Source organism: Eulemur rufifrons, chromosome 6, assembly GCF_041146395.1.
Source record: "Eulemur rufifrons isolate Redbay chromosome 6, OSU_ERuf_1, whole genome shotgun sequence".
NCBI lineage: Eukaryota > Metazoa > Chordata > Mammalia > Primates > Lemuridae > Eulemur > Eulemur rufifrons.
This window is the reverse complement of record NC_090988.1, coordinates 50,492,164-50,518,487: the sequence shown is the minus strand read 5'-3', so window position 1 is coordinate 50,518,487 and position 26,324 is coordinate 50,492,164. Positions and strand designations below refer to the sequence as shown.

The 26,324-nt window shown below is 59.2% G+C and overlaps 1 protein-coding gene across 3 annotated transcripts in view; it reads left to right on the top strand.

Moving 5' to 3' along the window:
- Window positions 1-25,882, top strand: part of MYO7A (myosin VIIA) — an 82,191-nt gene extending 56,309 nt beyond the window's left edge. The window contains exons 28-49 of one of the 3 annotated variants that reach the window (XM_069469218.1): window positions 3,530-3,656; window positions 4,346-4,465; window positions 5,016-5,189; window positions 6,053-6,280; window positions 7,599-7,769; window positions 10,303-10,420; window positions 11,130-11,256; window positions 12,288-12,457; window positions 13,316-13,506; window positions 14,194-14,318; window positions 14,881-15,038; window positions 15,851-16,004; window positions 17,151-17,306; window positions 17,767-17,872; window positions 18,781-18,894; window positions 19,909-19,996; window positions 20,104-20,210; window positions 22,084-22,269; window positions 22,606-22,716; window positions 23,724-23,807; window positions 24,555-24,674; window positions 25,241-25,882. In XM_069469218.1, the coding sequence (XP_069325319.1) occupies window positions 3,530-3,656; window positions 4,346-4,465; window positions 5,016-5,189; window positions 6,053-6,280; window positions 7,599-7,769; window positions 10,303-10,420; window positions 11,130-11,256; window positions 12,288-12,457; window positions 13,316-13,506; window positions 14,194-14,318; window positions 14,881-15,038; window positions 15,851-16,004; window positions 17,151-17,306; window positions 17,767-17,872; window positions 18,781-18,894; window positions 19,909-19,996; window positions 20,104-20,210; window positions 22,084-22,269; window positions 22,606-22,716; window positions 23,724-23,807; window positions 24,555-24,674; window positions 25,241-25,330 (3,025 nt within the window). In that variant the 3' untranslated portion in view covers window positions 25,331-25,882. Of the gene's footprint in view, window positions 1-3,529; window positions 3,657-4,345; window positions 4,466-5,015; window positions 5,190-6,052; window positions 6,281-7,598; window positions 7,770-10,302; window positions 10,421-11,129; window positions 11,257-12,173; window positions 12,458-13,315; window positions 13,507-14,193; window positions 14,319-14,880; window positions 15,039-15,850; window positions 16,005-17,150; window positions 17,307-17,766; window positions 17,873-18,780; window positions 18,895-19,908; window positions 19,997-20,103; window positions 20,211-22,083; window positions 22,270-22,605; window positions 22,723-23,723; window positions 23,808-24,554; window positions 24,675-25,240 lie in introns of all 3 variants that reach the window. The other 2 variants (XM_069469217.1, XM_069469219.1) reach the window with 2 other exon arrangements.
- Window positions 25,883-26,324: the final 442 nt, after the last annotated feature.

The window sequence follows — 26,324 nt, the reverse complement described above, 5'->3', positions numbered from 1 at the left end:
GTGCATTGTCTATGAGCAGTAATATTAATATTTTGAAAGGAATCTTTTTTTTCCTGAGCAGTAGGACTCAACAGTGGGCTTAAAATATTCAGCAAACCACGCTGTCAACAGATGTGCCGTCATCCGGGCTTTGTTTTTCCATTGTAGAGCACAGGTACAGTAGATTTAGCATAATTGTTAAGGGCCCTAGAAGTTTTGGAATGGTAATTTATCACTGGCTTCAACTTCAGGTCACCAGCTGCATTGGCCCTAACGAGAGAGTCAGCCTGTCCTTTGAAGCTTTGAAACCAGGCATTGACTTCTCCTCTCTAGCTATGAAAGTCCTAGATGGCATCTTCTTCCAATAGCAGGCTGTTTTTGTCTATGTTGAAAATCTGTTGTTTAGTGTAGTCATGTTAATTATCTTAGCTGGATCTTGGGGATAACGTACTGCAGCTTCTACATCAGCACTTGCTGCTTCGCCTTGTATTTTTATGTTCTGGAAATGGCTTCTTTCCTTAAACCTCATGAACCAACCTCTGCTAGCTTCCACCTTTTCTTCTGCAGCTTCCTTATCTCTCTCAGCATTCATAGAATTGAAGAGTTAGGTCCTTGCTCTGGATTAAGTTTTGGTTTAAGGGAATGTTGTGGCTGGTTTGATCTCCTATCCAGACCACTAAGACATTCTCCGTATCAGCAATAAGGCTGTTTCGCTTTCTTATCATTCATGTGTTCACTAGAGTAGAACTTTCAATTTCCTTTGGGAGTTTTTCCTTTGTATTCACAACTTAGCTGTTTGGTGTAAGAGGCCTAGCTTCGGCCCATCTCGGCTTTCAGTACACCTTGTTCACTAAGCTTAATCATTTCTGGCTTTTGATCTAAAGTGAGAGATGTGCAAAAATTCCTTTCGCTTGAACACTTAGAGGCCGTTGTAGAGTTACTAATTGGCCTAATTTTAATATTGCTGTGTCTCTGGGAATAGGGAGGCCTGAGGCAGAAGGAGAGAAGTCAGAACATACACAACATTTATCAGTTAAGTTTGCCGTCTATACGGGCATAGTTCGTGGTGTCCCAAAACGATTACAATAGTAACATCAAAGATCACTGATCACAGATCACCAAAACAGACGTAATAATAATGAAAATGTCTGAAATATTACAAAAATTACCAAAATGTGACAGAGACACAAGTGATCACCTGCTGTTAGAGAGATGGTGCCGAGAGACTTGCTTGACACGGGGTTGCCACAAACCTTCAATTTGTATTTTAAAAAATGCACCTATGAGGCACCATAAAGTGAGGTGCAATAGAATGAGATGTGCTTGTAGTACCTACCTCATAGGCTCGGGAAGATAAAACGGTGAAAAGTGTATAACATGTGTCCTGGTTACGCACTTTTCAGCTGAGGTCTAGAGCGGGGAAGAGACTTGCCGGGTGCACAGAGGCACCCAGTGAACCGTAGCTCTGATTGGCATCATCAGACGTGCACTTTCTGCCTTTGGCCCATCGCTGCCGGCTCACCTTCTGTCGCCCACCCCAGGCACGGTCGGGGCTACCGTGGGCGGTGTGCCTGGGAGCCCTGCAGGAGCCTCCTCCGCATCAGGGCCCAGGAGAGGCCTTCACCCAGGTTCTGGGGTACTTGGGAGTTGATGGGAAGACCCAGGAGTCACCAGGAGCAGTTAAGAAATCAAGGCAGCTGGGTCAGAGGAGGGCCAGGACAGTTAGGAGAATTGCGTCTGCGCAGGACAGGCCGGGTAGGAGAGGTGATCCCATGAGCTTGTGTCTGCTGGTCCAGCTAATAGTAGGATGGGCAGGGGAGAGCCCCAATTCCCTGATGGGAAAACTGAGGTCCAGGGTGGGAAAGAGACTTGCCCAGGGGTCACTTGGCCTCCCATACCTCCTGCCTCCAGCCAGGCCTCCGCTCATTGCTCCCTGCGGTCAGTTGCTGTGTCCCCAGAGGTGGCCACACCACCAGGGCCACCCATTCCAGGAGGAGAGGGGAGCTGCCTGAGGCATGTCTCAAGGGCAAGTGTCAGCCTCCCTGTCATCCCACCACCAACCTAACGTTGACACTTGTAGAGAGGCCGGTGCCAGGAGCCCTGGACCCAGATCGAAGGCTGGGTGTCCACTCCCTCCCCGTCTCAGCCTTGGTCTCCCTGTCTGGAAAGCGCGTGGGGTCAGGTCAGAGACTCCCAGTCTGTGGCAAGATGGGAAAAACGAGGGTGTTTCTAAAGCTAAACTTATTTTATTTAAAAACCTACTCTTGGCCGGGTGCGGTGGCTCACGCCTGTAATCCTAGCTCTCTGGGAGGCCGAGGTGGGCGGATCGTTTGAGCTCAGGAGTTTGAGACCAGCCTGAGCAAGAGCGAGACCCCATCTCTATTAAAAATAGAAAGAAATTATATGGACAGAAATTTCTATATGTAAAAATATATATAGAAAAAAAAATTAGCCGGGCATGGTGGTGCATGCCTGTAGTCCCAGCTACTCGGGAGGCTGAGACAGGAGGATCGCTTGAGCTCAGGAGTTTGAGGTTGCTGTGAGCTAAGCTGACGCCACGGCACTCACTCTAGCCTGGGCAACAGAGTGAGACTCTGTCTCAAAAAAAAAAAAAAAAAATTGACAACTTCCAGAATTCACATGGAAATTTTACTGGTCCATGAACTCAAAACTGGTGAGCCACTGAGTTGGATAATCCCACCTTCCGGCCCAGCCCTATTGTCCGAGAGGGAAGAGTGGCAGTGAGTGTCCCCTGGCGGTCACTGTGTCACCACAGGGCCTGCCCTGGGCCCCGGACCCTGGAGAGGCGGCTGCGGTCTCAGGGTTCCCGGTTTATTGAGGGAAGGAACGTTCCCCAGAACAACAGTGGTCGCTGCAGCTGGCGTTTGTTGAGGGTTTGCTGTGCTCGGCGCTGCGCTGGGCGCGTCATAAGCCTTGGCTCGTGTGCCTTCATAGCAGTCCTGTAAGGATCCCTTTAAAATGCAAACAAGTTACCTTCGTTGTTTTTATCTCTTTACAAAAGTAATGGCCACTTAAATAGTCAAACATTACAAAAACATCAAGAGATAAAGTGCCCGCTCAGTCCATCCCCTGGCGATGCCCCCAGATGCTTCTCTTGCTCCTACCCTACCCACGGCCATCCGTAGAAACTGTACGTGCTGCGGCGACGGTGGGCTGGGTCAGGGAGGGGAACTCACCTGCCTGGGCCACCCAGCTGGTCAGGGATGAGGCAGGGGCAGGGCTGTGCTTCCCATCGGCACGGTCACCAGTGGCTGTGGCTGCTGTGCCCAGAGCAGCATACACACCACCCTCTGCATGGTGGAATGTGGATTGCAGTCAGGGACATACTTTATGCCCGATGATCCTGTCTCCAAAGGCAGAGCTCCATTGATGGCTCCCTAGAGCCCTGGGCACAGCCCTCCCACCCAGCCCACTCTGCCTCCTCCTGGTCTTGGGCAAGTTGGAGGGGACCGCTGTGTCGTGTCCCATCTGCTGCTGGGCGTGGGCGGGGGCCGGGGCTGTTCCTCTGAGGCGACTGTCCCTGGCGCAGGGACGAGATCTACTGCCAGATCAGCAAGCAGCTGACCCACAACCCCTCCAAGAGCAGCTACGCCCGGGGCTGGATCCTCATGTCTCTCTGCGTGGGCTGCTTCGCCCCCTCTGAGAAGTTCGTCAAGGTAGGCGGCCGTCTGGCTTCCTGGGGTGGGACGGGGAGCGGGCACCGTCCCGGCACTGGGGAGATGGCTGGAAGAAGGGGCTAGGAAGGACTGGGAAGGGGGCCCAACCGACCTCTCCTCTCAGGCCTGGCCACTACCGCGGGCCCGTGCTCCTGGCCTCCCCCTGCTCCTGGCCTCCCCCTGCTCCTGGCCTCCCCCTGCTCCTGGCCTCCATCTCCCAGGCAGCCACCGCTTCGCCTGTTTTCCCCCCAGCCCCATGGTACTGATGAGGGGCTGAGTCTGACCAGAGCGTGTCCTGGTCCTCCCCCTGCCTGTCTCGGGCAGAGCACTTCAGCTTACCTCAGTGTCCGGCCCTGGGCGCTGGGGACACAGGGGTCTCGGCAGGCCAACCCGGCCGTCAGTGTGAGGGAGCGGGAGGTGGTGGGGGCTAGACTGGGCCCTGGCGGAGGCGCAGCTAAGCCAGGCGAGCATGGGGGGATGGCCTGTGTGAGGTGCGGCAGGAGGAACAGCTGGAAACGTGGGGCTGCGGTGGCCCGGCTGCCACCCTCGGCGCGAGGGCAGCAGGAGCCAGGGAGAGCAGAGGGGGCGCGAGGGCAGCCTTGCCTGGAGGAGCAGACGCCCGCGTGGGTGAGGGCCTGTGACGGCTCCAGGCCAGGGCGGGGAGGCCTCACCCGGCCCTCTGGCTGCAGTACCTGCGCAACTTCATCCACGGGGGCCCGCCTGGCTACGCCCCGTACTGCGAGGAGCGCCTGAGGAGGACCTTTGTCAACGGGACGCGGACACAGCCGCCCAGCTGGCTGGAGCTGCAGGTGCGGCCCGGCCCCGCCCAGCACACGTGTGTGTGTGTGTGTGTGTGTGCACGTGTGTCTATACGCTTGGGGGCCCCAGAAGTGTTCCCTGCTCTGGAACTCTGGTCCCTCAAACACCCACCCTCAAGTTCTGGCATCCCAGGCCCATGGGAACAGGAAAGCCCCCCAAGGATGGCTGACCCCCATTTGCTGGCCGTATGGACAAAGTGACTTGGCTGAGGGGGATTCCTTCTGCGTCTCAATGGCTTCACCTGCAACATGGTGATAACGATACTCATCTCACAGGGTCCTGTGACGGTTATGTGAAGTGACAGAAGCCCGTGGCAGGACCCGACCTCTCAGCCCCAGGGCCCCTAAAGGTCCATTTGGGGGTAGTGGGGCACACAGCCCGGCTCCCTGGGCACCGGTGGCAGGGACAGGCAGTGGCCCGGTGGGTTGCTGGGCCTGGGGCTCAGAGGCAGCTCCAACCCCACCGGGAGAGCCAGAGTCCAGAGGGAGGGAGCTGGTCTGAAGTGGAAGGACCCCACAAGCCCTCTTGGGTCACTTCCAGGCCACCAAGTCCAAGAAGCCCATCATGTTGCCCGTGACATTCATGGATGGGACCACCAAGACCCTGCTGACGGACTCGGCCACCACAGCTAAGGAGCTCTGCAACGCGCTGGCCGACAAGATCTCGCTCAAGGACCGCTTTGGGTTCTCCCTCTACATTGCCCTGTTTGATAAGGTGTGGCCGCCGGAAGCGCCTCCCCTGACACCGCTCTGGGCCCGTCCTGGTGCTGCCCCTGCAGGCCCAGGGTACTCACCTTTGAGCACCGGGGTTTCCTCCGCAGCAGTGGTAACCACGGCTCTGCCTGGCTCGCCAGCTGCTTAGGAGCTCTCTGCAAGCCGGGGGGAAAACCCAGCAGTAGGATGTAGATGGGACCCCACAGCTCCTTTCAGTCACGTGAGGCTGGATGCAGCCTCCTGTGCTGAAGGAAGGCCGCGGGGTAGGCTGGCCGGAGGGATGCGTGGCCGCGGGGTAGGCTGGCCGGAGGGACGCGCAGCCGCTCGGCTGAGACGCACTTTCTCACGTGCACGTGGGAACAGAACGATGGCCTGTCAGGTCGCTGTGACGTGTGGGGACAAACTCCTCACCTCGTTCTCAGCCAGCTGCAGCATGAGTGTCCCCCAGGCGCACCTCCGGGATGGAGAGTCCTCTGCTGAGCGGGCCTGGGGGGCTTGCCTGTACACCCACACACGCGGGCCCGGGCGTGGAACCCTGCCGCTGGACACAGCTCACCTGGATTTTTCTTACCTGTAGATACCACCTGTGTTCTCAGTGACTATCCAACAGTCTCACAAAGGGCTTCCACTAAGAAATGGGAATTCCCACATAACGGTCCAGAACTGAGGCTAGAAAACAGCTGGTGTGCCGGCTCAGAGCCCACGGCTGGGATCCGGGGGTCCCCTTCCACTTTGCCTCCTGGGGGACCTTGGGCATGTGCCCCTCTCTCTCTGGGCCTCAGTTTTCCATCAGAACTAGCCCAGTTGGCACAGTTGAGGCTCCTTGAAGTCCTCCCTGACTTCGTGCGTACTGCTTGCCCACAGGTGTCCTCCCTGGGCAGTGGCAGTGACCACGTCATGGATGCCATCTCCCAGTGTGAGCAGTACGCCAAGGAGCAGGGTGCCCAGGAGCGCAATGCCCCCTGGAGGCTCTTCTTCCGCAAAGAGGTCTTCACACCCTGGCACAACCCCTCAGAGGACAATGTGGCCACCAACCTCATCTACCAGCAAGTGGTGCGTGGAGTCAAGTTCGGGGAGTACAGGTGTGAGAAGGTGAGTCTTCTGCTGAGCCGCGTGGCCCATAGCTGTCTGTTTTCCCACTGTCTGCGACCCCCGTTAGCAAATGCTGAGGTTGGCGCTCCCCAGGGTGCTCCTGGATTTGTACCACCTGCCTGGGGGTGCTGTGAGGGGAGGTAGAATTACAGCAGCAAGGGTTGGGGAGAATGTCCTGCCGGGCAGGCTCACACTGCTGCAGCGACGGTGCGTGGTGCCCGGGATGTGCTCCAGGACTTCTGTGTGGTTCTGAGCTAGTCCAGCAAACGCAGCTCTACGCCAGAAAGAGACCTATTCACTGAAACCAGAGTTTGCAAGTGTGTGTTCTTTTTCCTAATTCTGAGGACAGGAGTGATGTGGCTGTTTTATTTTTGTTAACGGTTACGGTGGATCTGATAGTACTTATGATCCTGTGGGGATTGTGATGAGAGATGAGGATGGAAGTGATGGAAATGAAAATGGTGGTTATTGGTGGTGGTGGTGATGCTGGTGTTGTGTGTTGTGTTTAGTGGTGGTGGTGGAGGCAGGGATGGTGATGGCGGAGGCAGTGATGGTGGTGGTGGTGGTATTAGGGGTGGTAAGCAAATACTCAGTCACAATGCGTTAGGACAGCCTTATCAGTTGCTAACGTTCTGAAATACTCAAACTAGTTGGAACATATCCATTGCCTGGAAGGTCCCCAAGAGCCTTTCTCTATTGCCCCTGCTGCCAGAGCCCTGGGGAGCCCTAGGTAGGCAACACTGGGGCTGCCACGCACGAGCAAATGCCCAGTCCCGCCTGGCTCTCCAAAGCCTCTGCAGTAGACCTACTGGCTGGTTGATACTTTGGCTCTCCCCTGGTTAGTGCTGCTGGTGACGGAGGCGGTGACATGGTGCCCTCCCCTCACCCTGACCCCCTCCAGTAGTCCCCAGGTCTCCCATTCTCTAGGACAGGCACTTCCTCTTCTCTCATTTGTCAGTTCCAGTCGCTGTCTCACAGAGCTGAGCTTGTAGCGGCTGCTCGATGGGCTGGCTGGCCTCTTTGGGTGAGCTCGTGTGTCCCTGGGCAGGGTTCGTCTCCCCCTGGGCAGGGTTAGTCTCCGTGCAGGTGAGGACCCGGGAAGAGGTGAGGGTGTGGCCCTGCCCATGGGAAGCTCATGGTTCCACTGAACAGACAGGATTTCCCTGGTGAGTCAGTGAGAACACAGGGTCCCAAAGGCCAGGCTCTGAGAGCTGCAGGAGGCAGGGCAGGAGCAGGGCCTGGGGGCTTCGGTGGTCTTGGAAGGGCTTCCCAGAGGGGCCTGAGCCGCACACATGACCGGGGCCCCTCCCCGACCCAGGAGGACGATCTGGCCGAGCTGGCCTCCCAGCAGTACTTCGTGGACTACGGCTCCGAGATGATCCTGGAGCGCCTGCTGAACCTCGTGCCCACCTACATCCCTGACCGCGAGATCACACCCCTGAAGACACTGGAGAAGTGGGCCCAGCTGGCCATCGCCGCCCACAAGAAGGTAGAGGGGCTGGGAGGGACCTGGGGGGCTAGGCCCCAGCCCTCACCTGTCTGTTGTGTGTGGAGGGGACCCGAGAGGAGGTGAGGGTGTGTCCTGGGGACAGGATGGCTCCCTACCTCTGGCCTCCCAGCAGCCCTCTCTCCACCACGGACATCAGCTCACAGGAAGGGCGGGCTGGGCGCCAGGGACAGAGAGAGCATCAAACCCAGTCCTGCGGCCTCCTGAGGGAGACCGGGGAGCGGGGGGGCGTGGGTGTTGGCGTCCCGTCTCCTGGTCTTGTGCCAGCCGCTGGCTGGTGCTACAGCTTCCCGAGAGCCGCAGCTCAGTGGTGGCAGGCGCAGGAGGGAGCTTCTGAGAAGCGCACCTCCGTTTTCTTCAAACAACTCCAGCCCAGCGTCCTACCGGGGGACTCCAGGTGCAGCCCCTGTACCCGCCTTGCCTGGAGCCCAGTAACCAGCTGAGTGGTTCCCTCTGGGTAGAGCAGGGGTGTCCAGGTGGGGAAAGGGGTGGGGGCACCAGCTGCTGGCAGGGGACCTATGGCCTCCTCACCTCCGTGGCTCCTGCTGAGCAAGAGTGGAACTATCTCTGACAAAGCTGAGGGAGGGCCCCATGCAGTCTGTCAGCCCCTACGCCACACGGCCTCCGCCTGCCCTCCTGACCTTTCACCTTCTCCGGTAGCCCCCTCCCCGCCTCTGCCTGTCCCCGACGCCCCCTGTGCAGCTTCTCCATCCAGCCTGGCTTACCCTGGGGCCCTCACCCCCAGCCCCGCCAGAAGAGGGGTATGTTCTCCCTGCCACCCCGTCTCTCAAGTGAGAGACTTTCTTTGTCCTTGGCCACCCCTTTTCCTCGACCCTCACGTCCCATCAGCTGCGGAAGCCTGTCCATCTGCCTCCCAAATGGCTGCAGCCGCCACCCGGGCCTCCTCGGTGCTCACTGCCCCTGTGGCGCTCGGGCGTGCGTGGGGCGTGTTCTGAGTTGGCGCCATTGTCATGCATTCATTTCATGCTGGGTACTTGCCATGTGTCCCTGGAGACACAGCGCGAATGTCCTTTTGAGGCCCACGGCTGAGCTGTGTCTCCCCGCCAGGCTGGAGCTCCTTGGCGTGGACATCCCAAAGCCCTGGGCCAGGCCTCTCGTACAGTGGACAGATGTGAATTTGTGTTGTTTTAGGGTGGGAGGGGGCGTTATTAGGTTGTCAGGGCTGCCATAACAAGGTATGGACCAGACGGCTTAAACAGGAATTTGTGTCTCACGGTTCTAGAGCCGAGAAGTTCACGATCGAGGTGTTGGCTGGGTTGGTTTCTTCCGAGGCCTGCACGTGCCGTGTTCTCCATCTGTCTCCATGTGGTCTTTCCTCTGTGCACATGCATGTCCGCGTCCAAAATTTCTTATAAGGACACCAGTCATATTGGATTAGGGCCAACCTCAATGACCTCATTTTGATGTCATTACCACTTTAAAAACCTCATCTCCAAACAGGGCTGCATTCTGCCTTACTGGGGGTCAGGACTTGACACAAATTTGTGGGAAGTGGCGGGGGTGGCACACGATTCAGTCCATAATGGAGGGGTGTTTTAAAAAACCATATTATTCTGAAATAACTTCAAACTTACAGAGAAGTTCCAAGTTCAAAATATTAGAGCTGTATACACTTCAGCCAGATTGACCAGTGAGCCACACTTGCTTGTGGCTTCTCTCCCTGCGCACATAAGCATTGCTCTCTCTTCTAAGCCATTCGGGATCAGGTTGGTGACGTTGAGCCCCTCACCCTGAACTCCCCCTGCTCCCACGGTGGCACGGCTGCTGGGCCCTGTCGCGGTGGAGCTGGGGCAGTGTGTGCCGGCACACGCTCACCTCACCCACGCCTGCATCTGCACACTGTAAGACCACAAGTTCCTTCTGACCCCTCCAGTGCCCCCTGCGGCCCCGCCCCCCCCACAGAGTTCTTACTGGAGCTTAGGGGAGTGTTTTTAGAGAAATAAAAAGCTGGTGCTTTCGTATCTTGCCCGGAGCAAGGCGGCACCCCTTGCAGATCGCCTCACCCCAGGCTCCAGGCCTCTCTCTGCTCTGATCCAACTCCCACAGTCAGCTGGGCAGTTTCTCTGAGGCAGGATCTTGCAGCTGCAGCTTTGCCCATGGTCCTGTGACCTGGCTCCCTGCCACCGTGTCCCCCTTCCCTCCCTTCCCTGCCTGCCCAGCACACACACCTCCTGCTGACTCAGGCCCTCGGGCCTCCCACGTGCGAGGCCGAATCCCTGGCCTTCCTGTCTCTGCTGAAGCAGGAGCTCCCTGGGGCAGCCCGTGGCTTCTCTGCCTCTGTGCCCCGGGTGCTCACTGACCTGACGTTGAGGGAATCGGAGAGACAAGGCGGGGGGGGGGGGGGGGCAGCCATGCGCTGACGGGAACGGGCAAGGCCGTGATGCACAGAGGGTGCGGAAGCCTGGGCCACGCTGGCTACGGGGCAGGGCCAGCTGATTTCCAGACAGAGTTTGTACTGTATGTCTCGTCCTGTGTCCCTCTCTGTCCCCTCCAGGGGATTTATGCCCAGAGGAGAACTGATGCCCAGAAGGTCAAAGAGGATGTGGTCAATTACGCCCGCTTCAAGTGGCCCTTGCTCTTCTCCAGGTTTTACGAAGCCTACAAATTCTCAGGTACCAGCCCCAGCCCCTGGCCCTATGCCCCGGCCCACAGCAGAGGGAGGGGAGCGGCTCGGGCCAGGCGCCCCGCCCAGTGGGCCTCCCGCCTGTGGGCAGCTTGATCTTTCCTGGCCAATGCCGCTGAGCATGGGTCTGCCTCCCTGAAGTCCAGCAGTGACTCCATGGCACACAGTAGGTGCTCAGGGGCATGCTGGATTGAGCAATCGAATGAGCACTGGAATCAGTAAAGCACCCACTGTGTGCAGAAGAGGCTGGCCCAGAGCACAGGCAGGCCAGCCCTGCAGGGCAACTCCGTGAAGTTGAGCGGGGTGCAGCTGATGTAGACCCATGTGGGCCGTCGCCCGGCCATCTTTGGGCCGAAGCAGACGCTGCGCTTCACAGAACCAGGGCCGGGGGGAACCCTGGGACTCAGTCCAGCCCCTCCCCATGTCCCACCTTGGTGCAGGGCAGGGACTGTCCAAAGCCGCACAAAGACTGGTGGGTGGCAGGGATGGGGCCCGAACCCGGTTTCCTGATTCGGCACTCTTCCCATTGCACCTGGGGTTTTGGCTTATAGGGGGGCTGTGCTCTTTGAGCCTCAGTTTCCCTCTCTGTAAAATAGAAACCAGTGTACTCCCACCCTAGCCCCCGACGGTTACGAGGATTGGGAAGGGCAGGGCCCGGGAGCGGGGAGGGCCCCTCAGTGCCTCGGTCTCTGCCCCAGGCCCCAGCCTCCCCAAGAACGACGTCATCGTGGCCGTCAACTGGACGGGCGTGTACTTTGTGGATGAGCAGGAGCAGGTGCTGCTGGAGCTGTCCTTCCCGGAGATCATGGCCGTGTCCAGCAGCAGGTGAGGAGGGCCAGAAGGACACAGACGACAGACGGGGAAGGAGAGGGGCGGAGCTGTCCTGCAGGTCATGGCGGGTGCAAAGAGGCGCTCGGTGGCCTGTCCTGGTCACAGGCGATCAAGCAGTTTGTGCCGCTCTGTGCAGACCCCTCGGGACCTCCTCAGGGGAGGGGTGCGGGGGCGTTACAGCGCAGCAATGCTGTCCTGAGAGGGGGCTGGGCCGTAAGCAGGACAGTCGGGGGCAGGCGAGTGTGCACAAAAAGAGCTTGGCCTGGGCAGGACTCACCTCTGCGTCTTCATCCCTAAATGAAACTGGGGTCTTAATACTTTCCTTCCACCACAGTGGTGAGGAATAAATGCCATAACCGGTGGGAGAGATCTTTGTACACTGCGAAGTGTGGTCGCATAGATGGGGTGGCGGGCGGGCTCCTGGCACAGACTGGCTTCCCCAGCAGTGCGGTGGCTCCTCCCCCGGTCTGGGGCTCGTAGGAGTCTCTGGGCTGTGTCTGATGTGGACCGGGTTGGGCCACGGCTGACTCTGACCAGGCCCACGGGATGCAGTGGTGACAAGATAGTCCTTGCCCTCCTGGGGCTTCAGTCAAGAGGGGAGACAGACATTGAACAGGCCATTTTAAAACAGGGAGCAGTGCGATGAGGGCTGTGGGAGGGCAGGGAGGACTTCCTGGAGGAAGGAGCATCTAGGCTGAGATTTAAAGGGTGAGTGGGAATTAGATAGGAAAAGGGGAAATGGGCTGGGCCAGTGTGGGTCTCCCCACACCATGCCTGGCCATGTCTGACTTGGACTGAGATGTGTCTGACCTGGGCCACGTCTCACCTGGCTGGACCAGGCTCTGCTCTATCTGGGCCACGATTCTCCTGGCTGGCCCACGTCTGACTAGGCTGGCCTTGGTCTCCTTCAGGGAGTGCCGTGTCTTGCTCTTGCTGGGCTGCTCTGATCCGGGCTGTGCTGCGCCTCACTCAGGCCGGGCAGGACTGACCCCGGCTGGGCCCTGTTCTCCGTGTTGGTCCTGCAGGGGAGCAAAAATGGCGGCCCCCAGCTTCACACTGGCCACCATCAAGGGGGATGAGTATACCTTCACCTCCAGCAACGCTGAGGACATCCGTGACCTGGTGGTCACCTTCCTAGAGGGGCTCCGGAAGAGGTCTAAGTATGTCGTGGCCCTACAGGACAACCCCAACCCTGGTGAGTGGCTGCCACATGGGCTGCCAGGCACAGGGGGTCGGAGTGTTGGGCAGACCATGCACCTTGGCCTTGGCCTTGGCCTTGGCCTGGCATTCAAGGCTTCCAGTGCCTTGTTACCCATCCTTCCCCAGACACCGGACCAAACAGCAGAACTCTGTGCCTTCAACCTGTCCCCTGTGGGGAAACTTCCTCTCCCTCCCTCCCTCTGGTCCTTTAATACTTACCTCCTGTCACCCCCTCCAAGCTAGATCAGGGTCCTCCTTAGTGTTCTGTAACTACCCCCCACATTCAGAGGCTGACGGCAGCGACAACCACCCTGACCGAGACCACCTGGGCCCTGAGGGACCCTGCCCGGCCCTCGGTGGTGGGGGTGGCAGGTGTGAACACATAGTGACGGCCCTGTGACGGTGCAATGACCAGGGACGCCCAGAGGCTGTGGGAGCCTGGAGGGAGAGGCCCCGTGTGGCCCGGGGTCTGGGGGAACCGTGTGAGCAGAGTGTGTGAGGCAGAGAACAGAGCAGGGACCAGGCAGAGGCAGGAGAAAGCCAGCCCCTTGGGGATCTGCAGACGGTTTGGTTTGATGGGCGAGGAGAGGGGGAGGCGAGAAGTGAGGTGGCGTCGAGGAGGCCAGCTGCCAGTGTGGGCTTTCTCCTGAGAGGGATGGGGAGCCACAGAAGGCTTTTGAGCAGGAGAGTGGCTCCCTCTGGTGGCTGTGTCTGTGTGGAGCATTGTGACAAGGTGGAGGCAGAGTGGCAGGTGGGCAGACGTGAGTGGGACAGGGGAGTTCTTCAGCGGGGAGCAGTGGCCTATAGATCATCAACCCAGATAAAGCGGTTCCAACCCAGCCTCTCTCCACAGCGGGCGAGGAGTCGGGCTTCCTCAGCTTTGCCAAGGGCGACCTTGTCATCCTGGACCATGACACAGGCGAGCAGGTCATGAACTCAGGCTGGGCCAATGGCATCAACGAGAGGACCAAGCAACGTGGGGATTTCCCCACCGATTGTGTGTATGTCATGCCCACCGTCACCATGCCACCACGGGAGATTGTGGTATGTGGCCTGGGGTGGCAGATGGGTGGGAGACTCCGCTAGTGTCCTCTTTGCTTTCTGTATCTGTAGTGGAACGAGGGATTACAATAGATTAACAGTATGTAGCTTCTGTGAAGATGATCTGGGGGTCTTGTGGGACCACAAATATAAAGTTGGGGCAGGTATCAAACCTGTACCAGGTGGAGGAGGGGCCTAGAAACTGTCAGATGAGGCACTGCCATGGGGTAGGGGTGGGAGAGAGTGGTCTGGGGGAGAGATCGCCGTGGGACACCTGCACTATCTGGAAGGGCAGCAAGGCACAGCTGGGCAGGGGCCCCGATTCTTCTGGAGTCCTGCCAAGCACAGCTCTGAGGACTTAAGAGCCCGGCCTCCCAGGCGGCTCCTGAGCCAGGCCCTGCTGCCTGGGCAGTTCTCACACCGCGTCCCCCTGCTGTGTCCAGGCTTTCTCACTGGCCCAACCTGATTCAGACCCTGAGGGGGAGGGGTCCTGAGCCCAGAATCCTGGAGGCAGCAGTAACTTCAGAGACCCCAAGGAGGAAGGGGGCTCCCCAGGTCAGAATGGGGCATGGGGCCCACCCCATGGAGAGAGCCCCCCAGCCCCAGTGCAGAAGGCTGCAGGCTTCGCCATGTTGATTCCAGTGGCCCAGGTGGACAGCTGACCTCAGCCTCCTGTCTCCCGGCCCCTAGGCCCTTGTCACCATGACCCCCGATCAGAGGCAGGATGTCATCCGGCTCTTGCAGCTGCGAACAGCAGAGCCTGAGGTGCGCGCCAAGCCCTACACGCTGGAGGAGTTCTCCTACGACTACTTCAGGTGACGGGGTCCTGGAGAGGGGTCCACAGGCCAGTGAGCTGCAGGCTTCTGCCATTCGGTGCTGGGGCTGCTCTGTGAGCAGGGCCTGGGTCACAGGGAGCAGGGACAGTTTCTGTCTGCTGGGATGATCCGTCTATGTTCTCTTCTTATCCTCCCTTCATGTAAGAGATGGTCACTGCATCCACCCCAGGCAGGTCCCGGGCACTCGTGGCTCACTCCTGTGCCTGCCTCCGACTCACGGTCCTGCGCAGGAAACAGGCAGCCGCGGTTCTGGTGCCCAGCCTTGTGACAAGGGTGCTGGGTAGTGGTAGGCAGAGGAGAGGCTTCCTGGAGGAGGTGGCACCCACTGAGCTCTGCAGGGGGTGACAGGGCGGGCGGAGGCGGCTGGGCACAGCCAGCAGTGTTATTACCTGTCTTACAGCTGAGAAAGTAAGGCCCGGGGGCTGTCAGTGGTGACTTGTCCCAGGGCCACACGCAGGGCAGGGATGAGCAGGGGGTCGGGGGGTGTGTCCCCGGGCTGCCTGTGGCAGGGTCGGGGCTGACTATCCCTATGCTGTCGCAGGCCCCCGCCCAAGCACACCCTGAGCCGCGTCATGGTGTCCAAGGCCCGAGGCAAGGACCGGCTGTGGAGCCACACGCGGGAGCCGCTCAAGCAGGCGCTGCTCAAGAAGATCCTGGGCAGCGAGGAGCTCTCGCAGGAGGCCTGCATGGCCTTCATCGATATCCATCCGCGCCGGCGGGCGGGCCGCGGGGAGGGGCACGGTGGAGCCGGTTTCATCTAGACACCTCCTTCCTCCCGAGGGGTGGCCGGGTGCTGGGCACACGTGGGGAGGGTCCGTGCCTGGCACCATAGGGTGTGCAAGGGGCTGCCTCGCCCACTGTCTGCTCTGACCCTGTCATCCAGTTGGCAGATGTGCTGGGTCAGGCACGGAGAAAGGGCAGGGACCAGACCCGGCGCCTGGCCCCATGGCGGTGACATGCGCATCGGGATCAGTGCTGCCATGGGACTAGACGGGCACAGTGCCCTGACCTGGCAGGGAGGGCTTCTTGGAGGAAGTGGTATCTAGGTTGAGACCCGAAGGTTGGGTAGGACTTAGCCAGGTTAAGGGGAGAGGGCTGGCGAGTGTTCCACAAAGAGGGAGCAGCACGCGCAAAGGCCCTGAGGCAGAACAGAGCGGGGCTGCTTCTGAGCACAGAGCGATTGGGCACAGCCAGAGGGCCGAGCTCATGAAGGGAGCCAGAAGACCGGGCTGACTAGGGAGGAGCTCCCAGGCCCCGGAAGGTAGCTGTGGCCGTGTCTCAGGGCCAGGGCAAGCCACTGAGCTGGGATGGTGACCCGGGAAGTCCTGGCTGCTGTGGGGGCTTGGGGGCCTGAGGCTGGGGGCCTGTGAGAAGATGAGGACAGTGGGTAGGTGGTAGGCAAGGAGAGCAAATGATGGCCCGAGGCCCAGGGACCTGCCCAGGGTCACACGCTGCCTCCCAGCCCGGTGCTCCTCCCACGCGGCCTCCAGCCCTTCCTTGACAGCCCCCACCCGTGCTTAAGTACATGGGCGACTACCCGTCCAAGAGGATGCGCTCTGTCAACGAGCTCACCGACCAGATCTTTGAAGGCGCCCTGAAGGCCGAGCCCCTCAAGGACGAGGTTTACGTGCAGATCCTGAAGCAGCTGACCGACAACCACATCAGGTGCGCCATTCGTGCGTGGGGGGCGGGTGAGGGCAGGCCCCCACTGTTGTGACGGGAAGCTCCCTCCCTCTGGAGGCAGCAGCTGGCTCTGCCTGGAAGCAGAGCCCCCTCATGTCCTAGCTTGGCTCCTGAGGCCCAAGGGCAGCCTGTCAGGAGCCAAGAGGTAGTGGCTGTCCCCTGCTGAGTCTGTCCTGTACGCTTAACAGCCCCAGCTCCTCCAACTGCTCCTGCCTGAGCCGCCTCTGAGTACCCCTCCCCAGCCCAGACCCTGCTGTCTGCCTGCGGGTTCAGCTCTTAGCCAAGGGTCCATCCCTGGCTCGGGCTGAGCTGCTGTTGGTTGGAAGCTTTGGCTGAAGACTCTCACGGGTTCAGGCTGTTGGGCCCCAGAGGGTGTCACCTTCTGCCTACTGGGCCAGCCTGGACAGGAGCAGAAAGTCAGGCACATGTTCCTCTCCGAGCCTGAGAAGCTCCACCTCTCTCCTTGCATCCAGCCTCACCTTCCTTCTGAGCCTTGTCACTCTCCACAGCTCTTCAGCAAACCCGCCCTTGAGCTACACATCAGATCTTTCATGCTGCCACACTTCTGTACGTGCTGTGCCCACGGCCCCCAAATCCTCTCATCCCCTTCTCTGCACATCAGAATTTGCCTCACCCTTCAAAGCCTAGATGCCGCCTCCTCCTAGGAGCCCTCCAAGCTTCCCAGTCAGGCTCACGGAGCTCAGAGTGGTGCCTGAGGGACCTGGGAGGGCTGGTCTAACTCTGAGCTACTCAGAGCGTAGATGAGTTAAAGAGTTTCTGCCAGAACATCAGTCACACGCTGCTTCCTTCCTGGGGAAAGTCTTGCTGTGGAAAAAAAAATCCCAGGTGAACCCGAGTGCCTGGTAACACGGCAGCTTTGCGTTGTGGCGTTAGCACCCCGCGTCTGCGTGGACTGGTAACTGGCCTGGCGTGGCTGGGCCAGCCACACTTTGAGCAGCTCTAGCTGGATCTGGCTGTTGGAGGGTGGGTCTGTGTTGGCCCTGACCGGAGTGCACGGTGGGACAGGCAAGTGCTGCTGCGGCAGGAGCCGAGTGCTGTGTGGCCCGAGCGCAGGTCCCCGTGATTCCCAGCGGGGCTGCCCCGCTGGACACCGTGCCTGTCCCGCAGGTACAGCGAGGAGCGGGGCTGGGAGCTGCTCTGGCTGTGCACCGGCCTCTTCCCGCCCAGCAACATCCTCCTGCCCCACGTGCAGCGCTTCCTGCAGTCCCGCAAGCACTGCCCGCTCGCCGTCGACTGCCTGCAGCGGCTCCAGAAAGCCCTGAGGTACAGACAGAGGCCCTGGGCTGGGCCTGGGCCATGCGGGGCTCGTGGGGCCAGCTCCTCGGGGATGAGGATGTGCCCTCACAGCAGCTGGGGCCTATGCCTGGGGAACCTTAGCGGAGGCCTAGGGCCCAGCGGCCCATTCCAGACAGCTGGAAAGTCGGCTGCTCAGGCGTGTGTGGCTCATACCCCCAAGGCCACTGGAGAGGCACAGGCACCTGGCCCCACTTCATACTGTGTCCACTTGCCTCCTTCATCTGGTCCCCTCTGAAGCGTGTGCTATTATCCTCCCATTTTACAGATGAGAAGCTCAAGGCTCTGAGGGGTCAGTGGCTGGCCCCATGATAGGAAGTGGTGGATGGGGACAAATATCAGGCTTTGTCTGCCCCCGTAGTTTCCCGTGTTCCTGGTCCCCGGTCCCCACGGTCCCACAACCCTGCCCCCTTTCCTGCCTCATTTTCAGAAACGGGGCCCGGAAGTACCCTCCACACCTGGTGGAGGTGGAGGCCATCCAGCACAAAACCACCCAGATTTTCCACAAGGTCTACTTCCCTGATGACACTGACGAGGTGAGTGTCCCTGCCTTCTGAGTCTGCACCTGACGGGGCTGGCTCCCTCGGCGACACAGAGGGTGGTCCTGAGGCCTTTCCCCCGCCGCCCCACATCTGCCCTTTGTTCCTGGTCCGACCCCTGCTCCTCGAGCAGCTTCCTTCAGAGGATGGCCCTCCCTCCCTGCCTCTGAGGATCTTTCTCCCCCAAGCTGGGCTCTGTCCTGCTGCCACTTCCCTGATCCCAGCTCTCTTCTTGGGCACAGGGCCCTCTGACCCCGCAGTCCAGGCTCCCTTATGGCCCTGAGCCCACTTTCCTGCAGGCAGAACCCCCAGGCCCCTCCCTCCCTCCTCACCTGGCGTGGCTGGGGTCCCTCCAGCCTGGCCCTATCCTCCAAGGTCCTGTCTGTCTGTCTTCTACCCATACCGTCAGCCCCGCGATCCCCACTCCCCGCCACATCTCAGCACAGGCTCTCATTCAGATAAACTTATTAATAGTTTGAAGAGTAGTTGTAGGACTTATCTGACACTAGAGACTCAGAAATGCCACAGCGTGATTCAGGTCACAAGGACGGAAAACCGCCTCAAGTCATTTCCCATCTCCTGCTGTGGAAGCTGTCCCCAGATCTCTCTCCTCCCTCCATGCAGGACTTCACCAGACCCCGACCCCCTCACCCGTGGGGCTGCTTTCCCCTCCCACTTTTGGGATTTGCCTTTCCTCTTCCTCGAATCCCTGTCCTTCCCATCCTGCCCCCGGCCCCTTCCTGTGGTGCTCCTCTGGCCTCTGCTGTCACTCAGCTGTGGACTCACGGAGAAGGAGGGTGTTGCGTGTGGGAGGGGCTGGTCTAGGAGGCACAGCCAGAGGGGGAGGGGAGGATGGGCCGTTGGGACAGGCCCTGCAGGAGCCAAGCGTGCACCACCTCCCCCAGGCCTTCGAGGTGGAGTCCAGCACCAAGGCCAAGGACTTCTGCCAGAACATCGCCACCCGGCTGCTGCTCAAGTCCTCAGACGGATTCAGCCTCTTTGTCAAAATTGCAGACAAGGTGGGTGGTTGGCTGTCTACCTGCCTGCGTCGGCCCATCTATGGGAGGTTTCCTGTAGGAACTTGTGGGCAGCGGTGGGGGAGGGGTGGGGGGAGAGAGGAGAGGTGCTCACACGCAGCCCTCTCCTTCCACCCCTGCAGTCTGTCACACGGAGCGGCTACCCTAAATCTCTCTTCCCCAGGGCATTGCACGTGGCCTCAGACCCTCTTGCGAGCCCTGTGCCCAGGCACTCTGTTCTGGACGCACCAGGCCCCTCACCCTGCCCCAACACACATGTACTGCCCAGATTTGCTTTGACTGGTCCCGCAGCTGCCATGCTAGGGCCAATTCACCCTTGAAATAACCCTCAAGGGAGGCATGATTATCAGAACTAGGGCTCAGAGAGGTCCAATAACTTATCCAAGGTCACGCAGCAGGGACTCAGCTCCTGGCAGGTCTAACTCCAAGGCTCATACCGCTGCCACCGTCCCACATCACCCCTCCAACTCCTCTGTCTGTGGAAGGCTTAAAGGTCCGGCTTTAAAGCCCCCTCCCATGGGAAGGCAGAATTAGGTCTTCCTCCTCTTGCCCACTGACAGCTCTGTGTGCATCTGTGTCTGCCTCCTCACTGCCTCCCAGTGTCCTTGTGCCTGACACTGGGACCCAGAGGTGACCCTGATGAGGTCCTAGATCCAGGGGAGTTCAGAACCTGCAGGAGAGCTTGACAGAGATGCCAGAGAATGTCCAAGGCAGGGATTGGGCCTGGTTCTTGGCCCGTTTCCCTTGGGCCTAGGGCAGTGTTCCATGTCCTAGGCACTGAATGGCATGACTGTCACCCTGGGCAGGAAGTGGGCTGTTCTGGAGACACTAACAGGCACGGCCGGGGCAGGGTGGGGCTGACACACAGAAACCCCCTCTGGCTGGGAGTGGAGTCTTCCTGGAGAAGGATCTGCCAGCAAGGCCTTGAGTGGGAACAGGAGAAAACCCAGCAGTGCTTGAACCACAGTAAGTGGACCACAATGGCCGTGTCCCTAGGTCATCAGCGTCCCTGAGAATGACTTCTTCTTCGACTTTGTTCGCCACCTGACAGACTGGATAAAGAAAGCGCGGCCCATCAAGGACGGTAATGAGGCCCCGAGTGGGGAGGCGCTGGCTCAGGGCCGTGCTGCGAGAGGTGTGGGCAGCCTCTGTGCTGGGACCTGCTGGGTGACCGACTGCCCTGTGCCATAGGAATCGTGCCCTCGCTCACCTACCAGGTGTTCTTCATGAAGAAGCTGTGGACCACTACGGTGCCGGGGAAGGACCCCATGGCTGACTCCATCTTCCACTATTACCAGGTGAGCTGCCCAGCACCTCTCTGCTCTAGTTGTCTTCGTGTGCTGCGGCCTTGCTGTCCTTTGACCTTGAAAACAAAGACCCACTGCCCTTACCAGGTGGGGGACTTGTAACAGCCCAGCCTTGAAGGGATTCCTGCCCAAGACCACTGGGGCCTCCAGGAGTGGTCCACCCTCTGCTGCTTCTGTCTCCTAACCCGTCAGCCCGCAGGGCCTGACAGTTCTTCCTCTGAGCTCCCAATCCCCACCTGCTCAGGCACTCCCCTCGGCGCTCAGCTGTTCTCCAAGTTCCAGATTCTGCTGCAATAACTGGTCTACCCAAGGCCTCCGTGTAGTTCTGTGAACACTTCCTGGCACAGGCACGCACCTGCAGAGCCAGGAGGGAGGCTCACGTGCTGAGCTTCTATTACGTATGTCCGGCACTTTTCACTCATCCTGGCGTCCCAACCAACCCTAACACATCCATTTCCCTGTCGTAGAGGGAGCAGCAGGCTCAGACAGGCCCAGCGATGTAATGAGGATCACACGTCTCTCGTCTGGATGGAGGCAGTGATCTTCTCCTTGGTCTCCCCCATCCATTTTTGGCCCCTTCTATCCTCTCTCCAAGGGGGCGGGGGTCATCCTGCTTTCCAGAGCCTCTCAGTGGTTTCCCATTGCTCTTCGGGTGTAAGCCTGAATCCTGACATGGCCCTGCATGGTGATGCCACTGCCTACTCCTGCTGCCTTGTCTCATACCTAGCAGCCTTTGGCTTGGTTCACTTAGCTTATACTTTTTCAGATTCTCATGTGTGCCACGGGGCCTTTGCAATGTTGTTCTATCTGGGATGCTCTTCCCTCAATTCCTTCCCTCACTGACTGAGCTTTTAGATGTCAGTTCGACCATCTTATCTTAAAGGACATCTTCCCTGCCCCCAAGACCAGATGAGGTCACCTTGTTGCATGCTCTCATAGCACTGTGCACAGTAATTACACATATGTTTGGTGTGGTCGTTAGACGGGGACTACAAGTTCCATGAGAGTAGGGAGGGTGTGCATGGTTGCTTAAAGGGCCTGGCTCATAGATGATCAACAAACACTTGTTGGACCAATGGACAAGTGAATTGGTGAACGGCTGGGTGGAAGGATGAATGCAGCATGAATTTATGGGGGATATTGGCGAGTGGTAGGTAGGTGGAGGGATGGCTGTGTGGGTAGGTAGACCCATCAGTGGGTGGCAGGTAGGTGCATGGACAGGAATGGAGGAGTAGATTCTGGGTGGGTAGATGGATAATGATTGACTCAGGTCTCTGGCAGTGTGTCTGCAGGCTAGCCTCAGTTTCCCTGCCCTTCAAACAGTGGCTGAGATGATGGTGCTAAGGCTCCAGGAGCCTCTGGGCGGCGCTGGCCTGTCAGAGGCTTCAGCTCTGCTTTTGATCCATTCCCGGCCCTCAGTTGTTCTGGGTCTGGAAGTTTAAGGGGTTGGGAAGGTCCGTGTTGCTGCTGAAACCAGCCGTCTCAAGGCAGCACGTGGGAGGACGGCGGAGTGGGAGGCTCCTGCGAGGGAGGGCAGGCGCGGGAGGCTAGGGGTGCGCAACAGTCTCAGTTCCCCAGCTGGTCACGCAGAGCTTCTCCGTCTTTGAATGGGGGCTGCTCACCCCCTGGACTGCTGCGAGGGGAAATGCGCTGATGTTCAGACATGACCATGCTAAACTGTAAAGCGCTGAACCTGTGTGGGCAGACTTGGTGTTTCCCTGTCCCGTGCCACCTCCCTGGGGGAACAGTGTCAGCTGAGTGGGCCCAAATCGGGGGTAAGGCGGGAGACCCCAGCCTTGGGGTGGTGGGAGGGTCCAGGTCCTCCAGGTCCCTCCACGCCTGTGACCTGCCCTGTCTCTGGCAGGAGTTGCCCAAGTATCTCCGAGGCTACCACAAGTGCACGCGCGAGGAGGTGCTGCAGCTGGGGGCGCTGATCTACAGGGTCAAGTTCGAGGAGGACAAGTCCTACTTCCCCAGCATCCCCAAGCTGCTGCGGGAGCTGGTGCCCCAGGACCTCATCCGGCAGGTCTCACCTGATGACTGGAAGCGGGTGAGCACGGGGTGGGCAGCGGGAATGGGGGCCCCTGAATGGGTCTGGGGCACCGCAGAGGTCAAGGGGGCAGGCCCAGCAGCCCAGGAGCCTCTCGTGGCTCCTGACCAGGGTAAGACTGCCCTCCATTCTCCCCCCCTGCTTTGTACTCCCCAGTCCTCCATGCACAGGACTCGGTGGCCACCTGGCAGTAATGTGCACCACGGGTACCATGGTGACCTGCTCTAGTACCCTTTGGCAGGCCTGCCTAGGGGTGGGAAGGGAGGTCAGGAGTCCATCAGCTGGGGTGGGGGGCTCACCTGTCCTAGGCCTGCCCTGACTCCCCCACCCCCGCAGTCCATCGTGGCCTACTTCAACAAGCACGCGGGGAAGTCCAAGGAGGAGGCCAAGCTGGCCTTCCTGAAGCTCATCTTCAAGTGGCCGACCTTCGGCTCAGCCTTCTTTGAGGTGAAGGTACGCCTGGGGGCCAGAGGGTGAATGGGGGGATAAGAAGGCATAGAGACCCCTCCCCAGGACTGCAGGAAAACAGCGGTGGCCTTGGACACCTGCCCTGGTAAGGAAAGGTGGGACGTACCCTCAGCCTTATCCCGCTGAGTGTCTTGGCTAAGGGCTCAACCCTGGGGACAGAGGGACCAGAGCTCAGCCTGGCAGGGAAGGCAGACATGTAAACAAGCCAGGGTAACGGAGGGTGGCCTGTGCTGTGACAGTGGGAGCCCTTGCCAAGGTGCAGAGCCCAAGAGGCTCTGCCCAGATTGAGAAGGGCTGAGAGACTTCCTGGAGGAGGTGACACCTGAGCTTTCCAGGAAGCCCCTGGGGACAGTGGTCCTGGCAGGGGGCCGGCGCGTGAGAGTTTAGGTCTGGGCAGGAAATGCAAGGAGTTGAGTGTGGATGGGCGGCCGGTGGGAGCTGAGGCGACCACAGCTGGCAGGCGGTGGCGAGCCTTGGAAGGCTTTTAACAGGCATGACAGGGACAGAGGCCACTCTGGCTGCCAGGTGCAGGAGGGATCTGAGGGGCACGACAGAGGCAGGAGAACAGTGAGGAGCTGAGGTGAGGAGTTGGCGTGAGAGGCTGAGGGGACGGCCTTGTCACACCTAGGATGGGAGGCCTTTCAAGCAGCTCAGCTGTGCAAGGAGGGGTGAGTAGGTAGCTGGAGGCAGATGCAGGGTTCAAGGAGGGCTTTCTAAAGACGGGAGGGCTTTGGGCTGAGAGAAAGGCCACAGTAGAGGGTCATCTGGGGACCCGTGACGTGATGAAGGGATGTGTAGCACCAAGGGCCCAGCAGAGGTGGAGACTGTGAGGTCCTGGCAGGGCCGCTAGTACCTCTGTACCCCTGGCACCAAGTGGGCGGCAGGAGAGGTTGACTTTATCTCAGCTGGGGACAGCTTCATTCCTGTCCCCAAATGCTTTCCTGCTGTGGGCCCCGACCTGATGGTTTCCCACCTTGCTTTGCTAGCAAACGACGGAGCCAAACTTCCCTGAGATCCTCTTAATTGCCATCAACAAATACGGGGTCAGTCTCATTGATCCCAGAACGAAGGTAAGCAGGGACAAGAAAGAACAGGAGGCCAGGCTTCAACTCTGTCACTAACACAGGTCGCAGACGGACCACTGCAGCCCCTGCCAGCCACCATTCCCCACTCTCACACCCCCCTGCCACGCTTCTTGAAAGGCGGTCTGTGTTTGCTGGGTCCACCATCCGCACTGCACATTTGCTCCATCAAAATTGTTCTTAAGTTACTAACATGTTCCTTCCTACTAAATCCCGTGAGCCCTTTTCAGCATGTGGCCTTTTCAGCATCACTGGCCACTCTGCCCATATGAGTCAGGTTGGCAGGCTGAGCTAGGGTCACCCGGTGTCGCCGCTGCTCGTGTTTATGGGCCGGAGCAGTCCTGCGCAGAAGGGGTACGACTGGACAGGTGGTGACGTGCTCTTGAGACCACCGTCTTCCCCTCAGCTCCATGGGCCTCGCTTTCCTCGTTTCCGTCTCACTTTTGTGGTGCCTTCTCTAATCCAGCCCATGCACATGGTGTTCCCCAAGGCTCTGTCCTGCCTTGTCTCTCTTCTCAAACTCTCCCTGGACCATCTCATCCAGGCCCACAGTATCAGTTCCCTCAGGCTTCCAGGTTTTCCAATTTCTGCCCCAAATACCCAACAGCCTCCTGGACTTCTTTGTCCAACCGGCTGGTCCAAACCAAGGCATGGAGTGGGGAGTTCATGGCAGAGCTGGCCGTGTTCTCATCTGAGGGTCCAGGCAGTGGCTTCATGCCCTTTCTGCTCCCCCAGGACATCCTGACTACTCACCCCTTCACCAAGATCTCCAACTGGAGCAGCGGCAACACCTACTTCCACATCACCATTGGGAACCTGGTGCGCGGGAGCAAACTGCTCTGTGAGACATCGCTGGTGAGAGCTCTTCCTTGCGGGCCTGGCGGGCTCCCCGCTCATCTGCAGCGTAGCCATCCTCCCAACAAACAAGGGAGTGTGCGATTTTGCCTGGGGTCAGGTCAGTTTGAGGCTCAGCTTAGGGCTGGGGAATAGATTCCCTCATTCCACAACTATCGTTTGACTGCCTTCAGTATCTGGAGATTGAGCCTGTGGTTATAGCCCAACGCTCCCAAGTTCAACAGTACAACCACTGGCACTGAGACCTCCTGGACTGGGCTCAAACTTCTAAAGTATGGCCCAACCGAGAGCCTTTAGAGTCACGCATGGAGGGAGGCAGCCAGGATTTGAGGGACCCCTAAGCTAGGGGCTTACTGTGGGGTCGTAACAGCTTAGAACCTTGGCCATCCAGCTGGATGAATCCTACTCTTCAACTGTGCAGATGGGGAGACTGAGTCCCGACAGGACAGGATTTGCCTTTGTCTTGGGTTCTGTCCACTGCAGAGGTCCCTGGAACCATGTTCTGGCTATGAGGGGCTGGCCCTGCCCACCCACTGCTCTGCTGTACTTCTCACCTCTGCTTCCAGGGCTACAAGATGGATGACCTCCTGACTTCCTACATCAGCCAGATGCTCACAGCCATGAGCAAACAGCGGGGCTCCAGGAGCAGCAAGTGAACGGTGGGGAGGAGGTGCTGGTTCCGTGTCTGCGCTCAAGGCAGCAGCTGGCTCAGGCCCGTCAGTCACCCCTGCAGCTGGGGAAGACTTTTGCCATCTAGGCAGCGAGGCTGGGCTGGCCCGCCGCCACTGACCGTACCAGCTGGGCCTCTGACCTTCTTCCAGGGAGGTAACCTCTCTGGGATGCAGAACTCTTCATCCACCCCTGTGGCGCCGGGTTGGTCTAGCCCTAGCTTGCCGTGGCCTTCCCAGTTGTAAGAGCCTGCGCTCCTTGGATGGCTCACCTGTCTCAGACCAGCCCCCTCGTGCACCCTCCTTTGACTTTTGTGCACCATTAGGACAGAGGAATCAAGAGGACAGTCTAGCGCTCCATACTGGCAGCAACCAAACCAAACGTGCGTTGACTAGAACACGCTGCAGCTGAAGGGGCTGGATCCTCTGCTGGGGTGAGGGAGACAGACCACTTTTATATACTGTAGTGTGAGTACCACACCCCCACCCCGAGCCTCCCCTGATCACCTCAGGGCATAAAGCGTGTTTCCTTCTCTGGCCATACAGTGTCTTTGCTGGGGGAGGGAGGGCATGTAGGGTCAGGACAGGTCCCTGTAGGGGAGTGGCCTCTATAACTTCTTCCTTGGTCTGTGTCAGCCGGGTCCCAGATGGTCTGGGGTTGCGGAGCTTGAGCTCAAGGTGTGCTTGAAAGTGGCTTCAAGGGACCAGCTGGGACCGGGGCGGGTTGGGGGGAAATGCTGGACATCAGCCTGGGAGATGGGGACCTAAGTGTGCCTGGGCTGGGGGGCTAGAGGAAATCAGCTCCTGGGCCTTAACTAGGGCCAGTGGAGCCAGAGTGGCCCTTGCACCTACCAGAAAGATCTCGGCTCGTCAAGACATGCCCAAGAACCATGCTGCTTTGTGTTAAACCCTTATGTCCAGTGGGTGCCTGTAAAACGTTGCTTTGTGACCAGCACGGGACAGCCACGTTTGGACACGACTG